This window comes from Falco peregrinus, chromosome 2, assembly GCF_023634155.1.
Source record: "Falco peregrinus isolate bFalPer1 chromosome 2, bFalPer1.pri, whole genome shotgun sequence".
NCBI classification, from domain to species: Eukaryota; Metazoa; Chordata; class Aves; order Falconiformes; family Falconidae; genus Falco; species Falco peregrinus.
The window spans coordinates 75,932,036-75,944,584 of NC_073722.1; the positions used below are offsets into that span (position 1 = coordinate 75,932,036).

At 51.3% G+C, this 12,549-nt stretch overlaps 1 protein-coding gene across 1 annotated transcript; it reads left to right on the forward strand.

Annotated features, from left to right (window-relative positions):
* Positions 1–29: 29 nt before the first annotated feature.
* NOA1 (nitric oxide associated 1) lies at positions 30–8,704 on the forward strand. Its single transcript, XM_005232558.4, has 7 exons — positions 30–1,035; positions 1,799–1,963; positions 2,818–3,014; positions 3,901–4,032; positions 6,163–6,279; positions 7,101–7,218; positions 7,800–8,704. Exons 1-7 carry the CDS (start codon positions 93–95, stop codon positions 8,003–8,005), a joined length of 1,878 nt encoding a protein of 625 aa, XP_005232615.2. The 5' UTR covers positions 30–92; the 3' UTR covers positions 8,006–8,704.
* Positions 8,705–12,549: the final 3,845 nt, after the last annotated feature.

Here is a 12,549-nt window from a genome sequence, read left to right on the forward strand (position 1 = left end):
CTGCCCTGCCCTGCCCTGCCCTGCCCTCCCCTCCCCTCCCCTGCCCTCCCCTCCCCTTCCCTCCCGCCCCGCCGTTGGGCGCCGGGCCCGCCATGCACCGCCTGGCCCCGGCGCTGCTGGCCCGCCTGGGCCGCGCCCGGCCCTGGCTCCCGCTGCCGCGGCGTGGGGCGGCGGGCAGGGGTGAGGAGGAGCGGTTTGTCTTCCTCGAGTATGAGCCGGACCCGGACGAGGCAGCGGCGGTAGCGGCGCGCCGCCGGGAGGGGAAGCCGGGCAGGGAGCGGCGGGAGCGGGGCCCGGTGGCGGCGGGGCGGCCCGACCCTTTGGTGGCGGCGGGGCGGCCCGACCCTTCGGTGCCGCCGAGCGGCGTGAGCTGCTCGGGCTGCGGGGCCGAGCTGCAGTGCCGCGACGGCGCGGCGCCGGGCTTCGTGCCGGCGGAGAAGTACCGGAGCCTGTCGGAGGGCGCGGCGGGGCTGCGGGGCGCCGTCTGCCAGCGGTGCTGGTGGCTGGCCCGCTACGGCCGGGCCCTGCGGCTGCAGCTGCCGCCCGAGCAGCACCGGCAGGTGGTGAGCGCCGCTCTGCGCCGCCCCCCGCGCCACGGCCGCGGCCCGCTCCTCCTCTACCTCCTCGACGTGCTGGAGCTGCCCGACCCGGTGCTCCCCCAGCTACCGGGGCTGCTGGGCCCCGACGCCAACGCTGCCGGGCTGCTGGTGGTAGGCAACAAGGTAGACCTGCTGCCCGCCGACTCCCCCGGGCACCTGGGGCGGCTGCGGCAGCGGGTGGCGGCGGCCTGCGCCCAGGCCGGCCTGCACGGAGCCCCGCTGGTGGACATCCGCCTGGTGAGTGCTAAGACGGGCTTCGGTCTGGAGGGGCTGATCAGCCGGCTGCAGCAGTCCTGGAAGTGCGCCGGTGACGTCTACCTGCTGGGTGCCACCAACTCCGGCAAGTCAACGCTCTTCAACATCCTCTTGTACTCTGACTACTGCAAGACCCGTGCCCCTGACATCATCAACAGGGCCACCATCTCCTCTTGGCCAGGTCAGGGGCGCCGCTTTTCCCCTCACGGTGGAATCACACACAGTGTTGGGTACTCGGGCTGCCTAGCCCCGGGCCTCCCGCAGGGCTGCCCTGGGGCGAGAGGACCTGTCACCGAATGGGTGCCCACCACCTTGAAGCATCACTATTGTGGGCAGCAAGCTCCAGTGCTGTGCTGTGATTTCAATCACCTTCCTCGGGGCAGCAAGCTCCAGTGCTGTGCCGTGCTTTCAGTCGTCACCTTCCTTGGGGCAGCGAGGGTGGGAAGTGCGCACAGAGGGTGCCGTACATCTCAGCGCTAAGGGGGCTGGTAAACCAGAGCTGGGCTGCGTGCTCCCCTGCCAGTGGGGACAGTACCCAGTCTTTGTGCCTTGCCATGTCCCTAGCAACTGGGGGTGCCCTCAGGTCTAGAGAGACCAGGAGGCAAGCTGGTGAGCACCTGTAAAACAGTCATAGGCCAAACCAAGCTTCCTGGAGGTGGGACTTGCCTGGGGTGTATGGTCAGTCTTTTGGCACCACTTGGCTTAGAGACCCATTTCATCAAGCCATAGGTGAGAGCAGATCTCAAGCAGATGGATGCCTCGTGTGCTACCCTGGCTGGAGAGACTAGTACTTTATGGGAACAGCTGTAGTTCCACCTCCAACTTGATGTTACTGGGTTTCATCCAAAAGTTGCAAAGTTTTGGTTTTGTTTTTTTTTCTTCTCCTCGGAACTTAAATGTGCTAGGTAGTCAGAGGCCCAAATGTGCATTCTGGTTTTTTGCAGGAACAACACTGAACCTGTTGAAATTTCCAATTATTAATCCTACATGTGACAGGATATTCCGAAGGCAGGAGAGGTTGAAAGAGGAGGCAACAAAAACAGAAGATCAGCTAAGCAGTGAAGAAAAAAAGTACCTTAATCGTCTTAAAAAACAAGGTTACTTAGTGGGTGAGTATTGCCTTAGTAAAAGGAATTGCCCCTCTGCCCCTATGTAAGTACTGCATTACACAAAGTACTGTTAACTCTTCAATTTGCTGTAGAACACAGCTGGTTTTGGCAAGTAATTTCTTCCCACTCTGAAAGAGCTGATTTCCATTTAATTGTAGGAAGAACATGCTCTCTATAGTAGCAATAAAAATTTCCCAAACTTGCATTCAGGTTATTTTGACTAGTTTTGTTCCCTGAGTAATGGATGCAAGATCTCTAGCTCCTCCGTAAATAGCATCATTAATATTTATTTTGAGTACTTGTTTTTGGCTGTTGTAGTAGCATTGCAGAGGTTTCCTCTGTGCAGTGCACCTCCCATCAGCATCTGCTAACCTAGTTCTGATAGCTTAGTAGTTCACAGTGATACTGCATTATAGGCCATTCTCATTCCCAAAGGAAGAAAACAAGTTTCATTTTGAAATAATCATGTTTTGGCTGCAGGCCACGGTGCTTGTATATCATTTTAGTATGTATCCAGAAGAGGGGGTTGCCAGCAGGTAGCTCTGATTTTCAAGTATTTCTGTGTTTGACAGTGTAAGGCACTGAAAAAAGGCAGCCTCCTTCACTGTAAAATGGAAAAAATGGAGTGTGTGTAATCTGGCCCCTGCTAAGATTTTGGGGCTTGAGGAGTACCAAGCAAGAATTATTGAAGGGATTTCTTAGCATCTTGGCTTTTGAACACAGACATTTCTAGCCACATAGTATCTGTATCACCTTTATTTTACCAGCGTGCATCTCTTAAGCAAGGGAAGGGACAGATGTCCCGTTGAAGGAAAGGCAAGTTAATTACCAGAAAACCTTTCATTTTAATCCAGGAAGAGTTGGAAGAACATTTCAACGGCAGAAGTCTAGCTCTGTGGTTGACTTTGATCCTGACATGCTCTCCTACAGCATAGATGAAGATCCCAGACATTCCCCTGGGAAGCGTGAGGAAAGAGAGGAGTTCTCAGACAACGAAGTGAAGGATGCTCGCTGGTGTTTTGACACTCCAGGGATCATAAAGGAAAACTGTGTAGGTACCCTGCGGTATTGTGTTTTGGGATGACATGGTTTGGGAGGACTGTTCTGCCTTAGCTGTGCTTATGAGAGTATTCATGCAGCAGTCCTGGGGTTGAGATTCTTTTGGTTTGGGCAGTTGTTTTAAAATATGGTTTGTATTTACTTGGGAAGGGTTCATTGTGTTAACACTGCTGCATTTCTGAATAGCACATACTGTGATCTTTGCAAAGGAACTATGTGATTGCATCATCAAACTTTCTTTAACGTCTAAATGAAGGGAAGTAAGCGATAAGGCTGTAAGCAAGTTTATACCAGCATCACCCAATGAAGTTTGCACTCTTTTAGCTCTACCAGCCTACTGAAAAAGGTGGAGCTTAGGAGAATAACCAGTGTGTGACTGAAACAAATCTTTGCAAAAGCATTCTCCGAAAGCTAACAGGATCTGCAGTGCTCCTGTTAATAGCTCAAATACATCAGGCCTACCTCAGTGTTTCAGTAGAGCAGTGGCTCTGAAGCCAGTGCTGGTGTAGCGCACACATCCAAAAAAAGTCATGTTTTGATTTTTGATTGCTTTGATATCTGTGCAGAGCTGCAGGTCATCTTTTTTGGGAAGATTAAAAAGTGCAAGGAGATAGGAAAGTTCTGAAGAGCATGAAGTGCAAGGACTGTACTGAGGCTGTGTAGTTGTTATGGACCCTGCATTGCCATGGGGACTGGTGACATCCCTGCCTCCTCCTGCTTCTCACTTACTGTGTGGACCAGAATTGAACTGTTCTGTCAGATGTTTTTCACGCTGCTCTACTTGATCTTTTTCTTCTATCAATATAATGCCAATATTCATTTCATTGTCCCCATTGAAACATCTGGAATGAGTTGCAGCAGTACAATTTATTTTGCAGGTTTTAAATCTCCTGACAGAGAAAGAAGTAAAGCTGGTTTTGCCAACACAGGCCATCATTCCACGGACCTTTATTCTCAGACCAGGAATGGTCTTGTTTTTAGCAGCCTTGGGACGTGTAGACTACTTACAGGTAAGGGAAGAAGAAAGGATTTTGTGAGCAAGCCCTTCATCTCTTACTATAGTACTAGATGATACAAGTCTTTCTGGGTAGCTTTCCTAGAACCTTTCTTTGCTGCTTTTGAGGTGATGAATCTGTTCATCAAGCACTGCATAAAGTCAAAATGCCTTGGGATGGGGAGTTGCCTTAGAAAGGTTTGATACTTGTTACCAATGTGCAATATTTATTGTATAACAGTAACTGCTTTTGAGTGCTGGCAAAGGCCTTCATTTTAACATGCTTCCCATAACCCTACAAAGACACGAGGGAGGGAGGGAGGGACGAAGGAAGGAGGGTGACAGAATTAACTGGGAAAATAGGTGGATTTCCTCATTTCTGTGTTTTGTGAAAGCTGTCCTCCAAGAGAGAAAAGCCATGGGTGTTTTTCTTCCCTGACACAGACCTCTCTGAAGAATTTGCCCAGGGAAGCAATTAAACGTACATGTATTCTGTAAAAATATTTTTAAAGGTGCTGTGTGTGTGTCCCTGCTGATTTCTTCCATTTATTAGAAATCTCATGCCATACACCTTTACTGAACTGTGCGGAGCTGACTTCCCATTATGTTTCCTCTGGAAGGGGTGGTTTCTTTGAGTTTTGGGTCTAGCACTTAGAATAATGCCTTCCTCAGTAGTTTGCCCTATTTTGGGAAGGGAGTGTGTGTATGGCTATTACTTTGTTTCAGTCAGCTTTCCAAGATCACCATAGAAATGTTGAATTGGTACTTTTCTTGGGACACTCTCAACTTGCTGGAAGAAAGCCAGAAAGATGGAGGGGGCCGCATTCTGTAAGTAATAGCACACCAGTATGGCATAACACCATCATAGTTAAGGTGAGCATACAGAGCCCCATCCCAAAAAATGGCTTGGCAGCACAGAGGAATAATGCCTTAATCGGAAAAAATGCTGTTTGTGAGGATAGCAACCCAGCAGAAGACAAACTGTCTTTATCAATGCTGTCTTGGGCAAAGCCCTCGGAAAAGAACTTCCTAGGCAGGTTGGTTGGGCACTGTCAGGGACTCAAGAAAGCACCTGAATTTGCATTCCTGACAGAGTACGATGGTGGTGCAGGTGACAACTTGCTGGCAGTAAACACCCTCTGCAGAAACACTGCAAGGTCAGGCAATCGCAGGGCTGTCCAAGGCTTGTTCTGTCATGAGGGATGACTTATGTTCTTGGGAGTTGTCGAGAACACAGCTGGTGGCAGCCTGGGGAACCTGAGGTCAGGGTAAAGAAGTGTCACATCATCTCCTGATGAGAGGATCAGGCTCAGAGACGTGTCCAGTGCAGCAGGGTTGGCAGTTAGGCTTTGTGCTATAAGCCTGTTCTCCATGTAATGCTGCTCCTACCAAGCTGAGCTGTGCATGTTTAGGCCCTGCAAGTCCTTGGTATCTATCTCCCTGCATTGCTGTATGTCTTGTGTATCTACATCCTCCAGAGACCTTGAAGGAAGACAGTTGTGCTCAGATCATGACAGAGGAGCCTCTGCCTCAGATTAGGTCTTTGATGAACTTGAAGGAATTGCCATACTTGAGTTTCCTTATTTCAGGTTGCTAGCAGTTTTTGTAGATGTCTCTCCCCTCTCTGATCTTGTTTGCTGTGCATGCAGAAGTGATGAGAGTGCCTGCTGAAATTGTTCCACGTTCAGTCTTTGCATAGCTTGAGAGCAGCTTGGAACCAAGTATGGTTTGATGAGAGGTGCGTGTTAGAAATGTAAAGTGGCAGAAGAAGCACCAAACAGGAGACATCCATCACCTCTCATGCTAAATAACCACACTGAGTTTATTCTTTGGGATTAAACAAGAGCAAAGATAACTCTTGGATGATTTGCCTGAGCTGAGCAGGTGTGATGGCAGGGGATGTGTTATTGGGGGTACTTTGAGGCAGGATGGTCAAGCCATGGGCACTTCTCTCCTGAAAGCTCAGCTCCCCTGTTTATGTAAACCCTGGCTGGTCTGCAGTGACAGAGGTAAGGGCCCCTCAGACAAGGAGGGGACATCAGCCAAACATTTTCAACATGCAGAAGAGAAACGGAGCAGGAAAGAGCAATTCAGGACTTCTTTTATGTCGTCATAAGTAACAGTCTCTCCTTGTTATTTATTTCAGGGAGAAAAGCCTGCCTGGTTTACTGTCATGGCTTCTAACCTGTTGCCAGTCCGCATTGCTACCCTGAGTAATGCAGATGCCATCTATGAGAAGCATGCTGCCGAAGAGTTCCTAAAGGTAAGAGGAGGTGCTGTTGTGGGCTCTTGGTGGTAGGCAGGCCATCCCACCTGGTGAAGTGCCCTGTCTGGGGTGCAGCAGATGGGGAAACCCAGCATGTGTCAGGAGTTTGGGACTTCTGTAGTGGGTGAGTAGAGATCTGCAATGTGGAGCAGTCTTGCAGACTGCCTGGCTGCGGCTGTGTTAGGAGAGAGCACGCAAGATGATGCATTTTCAGCAGAGCCTCTGTTCAGGCTGATAAGATTTGCAGTGCTGTGTTCTGTGATGCTTGGGTTTTTTTGAACAGCCTTAAAGCGCAGGCAGCAATGGGGATATTTTCAATGGCAAACTTCAGGTTGAGGTTTTAGAACCGATTGCAGCTAAAAAATGTACCTTCCTTATTCTTTCCCTGCCACATCCTTTGCACATCCCTTCATCTTTTGGTGGTCTGACTTTTTCCTTGCTGTTGCCACATACTGTGTAGCATGTGCAGATCGAGTGGGACAGGGTGAACTGTTCTTGAGTGGTAGCTCCATTCCTGTGCACATCGAGAGCAAGTGCTGTCACTCACATCAAGCTGGCTGGCTTGAGCCACCAGCTGGGTCCTGCAGTGGGCACTCCCATCTTTGCTTACATCTTGAGCTCTCACTGGATTGGTCCAGGTGTGATCTTGATTCTGGTCTTGGCAAACCCGAAATAACTTCTGTAGGGTATTCAGGCCAGCTCTTGGCTAACAGTGGTCTAATATCTTTATTCCTACTTGTGCCTTGTTCACCAGTTTAAGGTAGGAGTGCTGAAGCATCTCTTGACTGTTACATCTTTTCTCCATGTTTTGATCTTAGGTTCCCATGGGTGGGGAAGAACGAATGAAAGAGTTCCCCCCACTTGTCCCTCAGGACATTACACTGAAAGGAGTTGGTACCACTGAGGCAGTCGCAGATATCAAGCTTTCCTCTGCAGGTAATATAATATTTTTTCATTAGTTTGCTTTATGGAGTCTGCATCGTAGAAACTTTGATGGGAAGAGGCCTCTGAAGGGTTGAAGCCGTATTTCCTGCTCAGAGCAGTACTGTTACCAACACAAAATCAGGGCAGCCTTGACTTTGTCCAGCTGAGGCTTGGCAACCTCCAAGAATGGAGATTGGCAGCCGTGCTTGTACAGGACAACAGCACTGGAATACTTTATGCTCTGGCTGCCATGCAAGTTCCACAGCATCAGGAATGGCTGTGACACTGTCAGCTGTCCAGCTGAGAGGGAAAGCACCATGGATTGGAAAGCTTTATTACTGTGGTTTTGGTAGTTCCCACCGTTCCTCTTCTGTTCATCAGGAAAGAACTGTGTCTGGGGAGTGTAAGTTGTGGTTAGGTGCTGCCTTCTGTTGGGAAAGGGCTGGGTATTACCTTTGAGCTTGATTTCTCAAACAAATCACACTTGGGTAGCTCAGGTTCTTAGCCAACATGGGAGGCACTGCGTTTGTGTCAGAACCCTCATTTTGATCCTAGTGATTGTCTGGCTGACTGTGGGTTTCTTGGCTGTGCAGGCTGGGTGGCTGTGACGGCTCACGCGAAAGAGGAACTGCTGCTCCGAGCCTATACTCCCAGGGGCACTGCACTGGTGGTGCGGGAGCCTCCCCTTTTGCCATACATCAGTACCATCAGAGGAGCCCGCATCGCAGGCACTGCTGCCTACAGGACCAAAAGGCCTCCCTCCACAGTGGAAAACCTGAAAATCACAGGGAGGAGATAGCACTTCCCATCATCTGAGCAAGGCAGAAGACAGAACAGCCTCTGGAGAGCCTTGTTGCTTATTGTTGTTCCAGGGAGCTTGGACTCCTTTTTAAAGGCAGATGGGCACATATTTGAAAGCAGGCCTGGGGGAACTCTGCAAGTCCACACCTGATCCAGCTGCTGCACTGCAGCCGTTCTGAATGAGCTGCCTGGCTGGTGCCTTGCTGTGAGAGGTGAAACAGCTTCTCCCTGGGACCTGCCAGTACCTGTGAGCAAATCCACGTACCTGTTCCCTCTTGAAATACAGGATGGAAGCTCACCTGCCTGCCCTGGGCTGGTGTTGCTGCTGATAGAGTAGGCCTTCTCTTGCAGACATGCTCCCACAGGTCAGAAATCAACTTGTCTTGGAGGTGTTACAGTGTTTCCAAGGGTGAAGGAGGTGGAGGGAGTGGGGAGGAGCGGGGAATGCTCCAGTGTGGATATGACCCTACTAGTGGCTGATAGGAATTCAACAACATTGACCAGAAATCAGGTTCTTTCAGTCCAAGGGAGTGCAATGCCCTGCTCTTGGACATAGGAAGGGTAAACTAATGAAAAGCAGGTCAGCTCATATGCCTGAAGAGGAAACTTTTGCAACTCACTGCTTTGATTTGGTTTCTGTAGCTTGTGTAAAGGTTTCTGAAACTGAGGTGTAGAATAAAACATTTCAAAAACTTTACTCCTTCGTATCGTTTTCAAATCGCTGACAAAGCATGCTTGTGTGGGCATAAGCATCCTGCTAACTACATGAAAGCTCCGGCAGGAAGGCCAGTGTTAGAGAAAAGCGTATCATGCCGGGCCTGACAGTTGAAGAGAGGTGAGGCTGCTGCCGTTCCATCCTGCCAGGTCCAGCCACTAGCGAGGCTGAAGATGTATTCCCAGTAGGCACAGAGTGCAACATATACACCACATACGTGTCTGGCCACACAGATCACAGGCAGACACACGGCCCTTAATGCAAACACAGACAGCGCCAATGGCCTGTATGCATGCATGTGTGCACACAGAGACACACACACACGGTGGATCCCTCCAGCTGCTGGGCCAGATGGTGATGCCACTTGCCCAGTTGCTGACACCTGGAGATGTGAGGCCCTGCGGCTGCAGCCCCACTCCAGTTATGGGTACAGTTGGTCTTGCCAATATACCCACAGCTGGCCACACTACTGATGCCTTACGCTCTCATTGAGCCATCCAGGTGCTCTGATGCCCTGAGCTGGCCCTTGGAGACTCCCACATCCCTTTTCTCCCAGCCTGTTTCACCTGTTCTCCAGCTAGTCCAGCTTGATCTTCACCAGCGGTAGCGTGCCTATCCCCACTTCAGCTGCAGCACCAGGGACACACAGCACGCAGACACACACGGTCTGATTCCAGTTGCTGCCTTCACGTTCCCGTACACACACGTGGACACAGAGTACAGAGCCCTCACCCAGGAAGGAAAGGCATTTAATGAGGACAGAGGACAGATTGTGCTGATCAGGTGCAGGACACGGCCAGACAAGCATACTGGTGAGCTCACTACACACAGCTAGCCCTCTTTAACCCCTTACCCCTCTTATTTCCCACACTTGTCCCCTAAATCCCTTCCTTTTCTCACCTTTGATTCCTCCCCTGAACAAGTCCTGTGCAATCTCGAGGTGTTCTTCCCCTGCATGCCCTGATATGTGCCATGCCCCTAGACAGCTATCCTCCTTAGCCCAAAAGGTGACCTGGAGAGCTCCATGATACACAGACTCATGGTACGGTTGAGGTTGAAGTGACCTCTAGAGGTCTCCTGGTCCAAGTCCCCTGCTCAAGCAGGGCCACCTAGAGCAGCCTCCCCAGTGCTGCGTCTAGCTGGTTTTTTACCATCCTCTCTAAGGATGGAGACTCCACAACCTCCCTGGGCAACCTGTGCCAGGGCTGCATCACCCTCACGGTAAAGAAGCGCTACCTGATGTTCAGACTGCACCTCCCGTGTTTCTGTTTGTGCCCATTGCCTCAGGTCCTGTCACTGGGCACCGCTGGAAAGAGCCTGGCTCCGTCCTCTATGCACCATCCCTCCAAGTGTTTATAAACATTGATGAACTCCTCCAAGACAAAGACGTACAGTGATGGGTTTTGCTCCTGGACAGAGGGGCTGATGGCCTGAAAGGGCTGTTCGTTCCTCAGGAGTCCTTCAGTTGGGTTCCTGTCTGCCATTGTGCCCCTGTCCATCTCTAGGCTTGTGCAGATGGACCTTTGATGGGCTGCTGGCCCCAGTGCTGGGCCTGGGAGTAGCCCGGCGGGGCATTACTCCAGCTCCCCCTCCCAACACTGTCTGTCCACGCTCCTTGGTGGGTGTGCAGCCTGGGCTGGAGAAGTCGCTTTAATTTGGCTGATGGCAAAACCTGCCTTTTCACCAGCCTGCACTGCAGCTATGTTCAGACAGCTCAACAGGGCCAGCCTGCAGAAACCCGGCACCAGCCCCATCTTGCTGCCTAAAATGACATTTCCAGCCAGAGCTAACACAGGCACTGGGTTTTGCTTACACTGTCGCACAGATACACAACATTTTGTGCCTTGAGGAGAACCTGTCTCATGCCAGTAACACAGTTGATGTAATGGGGTGGGGGTGGGGGTGGGGGGGGTAAAACAGTGGAAAGCAGAAGCTTGCACCTCCTCACTTGTTGGGGTTATGTGGAGCAATCCCAGGCAAGCAGGCATGGAAAAAGGCATGGAAAAAGGCACGTTGCTTTCAGCTAAACTGGGAGGCACGACAAGGGTCTGGCTGCGGTCTGTTCAAACTAGCTTGACAAATCCAAACCAGGCATCCCCTATAACATTCCTCTGCTGCTGTACGTCTGGGAAAAGCACAACATGAAAGGCAAACAAGCTCTGCATGCAGAAAGAGCAGCTGGAAGACCTGCCTCTGTCACAGCGGTGGTCCTCAGCCCAGGGGCTGGATGTGAAAAACTGCAGCCAAGGCAAGTGTCTGGTGTAGCAGGTCCCCTGGTTTTGAAATAATAATTAAAAAAAAAAACAAAAAAACCCAAAACAAAAAAAACCCAAGCCTTTCTATAAGGACAGGTGGGCTGCACGTGGGCTCAGGGGGTGCCGGAGGCATACCCAGGAGAAAAGTCTTGCTGCCAGAATGGAGATGTGCAGGGAGGGGGCATGCACACCTCCCATGCCCAGCATCCTTTTGCATCCAACCCAGACATGCAAGCAGTGAGCTGGGGCAGCACAGGGGCTTGGTGCTGGGCGGGTGCTGTAGGGCTTTTGCAAAAGCCGTGCTGTGCCACAAAAGCAGCAGCCAGCTAGCGACAGCCCCAGCTGGGAACAAAAAACGGGTGCTCCTGACCCGTGCTAAACCTCCGCACACAGGAGGTTGTAATGTGGAAGCAATTAGTGCCTCAATGAAAGCAAAGACATGCCTTTTATAAGCTCCCAGGGCTGAATTACACTGGAGCTGAAGACCTGCTTGGAAATGCTTCTCAAAGGGAGGGTTCATGTCTGGTTTATGCCAGACAGCCTGAAAGGTAAGACAATTTTTACCATGCCTGTGGACCATGGCCAATTTCATCTTTGCACAGGAGTCAAAAGCGAAGGTGGTTTGAGTCTGTGCAAAACTGAGGTATAAGGAGAAGGCTGGGAAGGTCCAAGCGCCTGGAAAGGTCTGCTCTTCATGGGTGTCCCAGTGTGCACTAGCAGGGTGCAATCATCTCCGGCTGCACCAGAAGAGCAGATTCAGCAGAACCGCTCAGTTTGCAGGAGAACTGCACAGAAAACCAGCTCACAGCTCCCCATGGGGTAGTTAGTTAAAACGCAGGTGAAATCCTACAGAAGGACAGGTTCGAATGGGTAAGGGCTAAAGCTGGCTGGGTGTGCCAGTGGGGGGGTTACAGCACCTGGGGGGGTCTGCGTACCTGGATGAGGGTGCTCCTCGACCTCCCGGCAAAGTGCAAAGCTGGGCCAGGCAAGGCAGGGCTGCATCTCCCCGCTGCCCTGCAAGCAGGGACGTGCCACCACAGCTGGGAGCCTGCGGGTTGGTTTGCTTTGGCACGCATCCGATGTGGCGCCAGCTCACCCCCCCCCCAAAAAAAAAGCAGCTTCCTTTCCCTGCCCGGTGGCTATTCTCTTTTCAGAGCTGCCCATGGCTGGGGACTCCCAGCCTAGAAAAGTAGCTGCTGCTCTTCATGGTGAGAGCAGAACAAGTCCCATGCAAAGTCTGAAATTTTGCCCACTGTCAATGCTCCCAAAATAGCCTGTAACGTGGGGAGAAGTGCATGGGGCTGGGAGCCTGATGGACTAGAAGTATGGAGCATCTGCTTCCTGCTGATTTTCGTGTGATTCACAACTTGTAATTGCCCATAAACATCTCTCACCAGCAACTGTCTTCACTGATCTTGTAGCTGAACTGCTGGAGGTTGCCCAACACACAACTGGTGCTGGAGTAGAAACTTGGTGGTAGGTCCATGCCCTTGGTGGTGCATTGACCTGTCCCAGTGGTTCCTCCAGTGGCAGGGGACAGCTGTATCTGTGCAGGTCAGCTAGCAGTGTCCT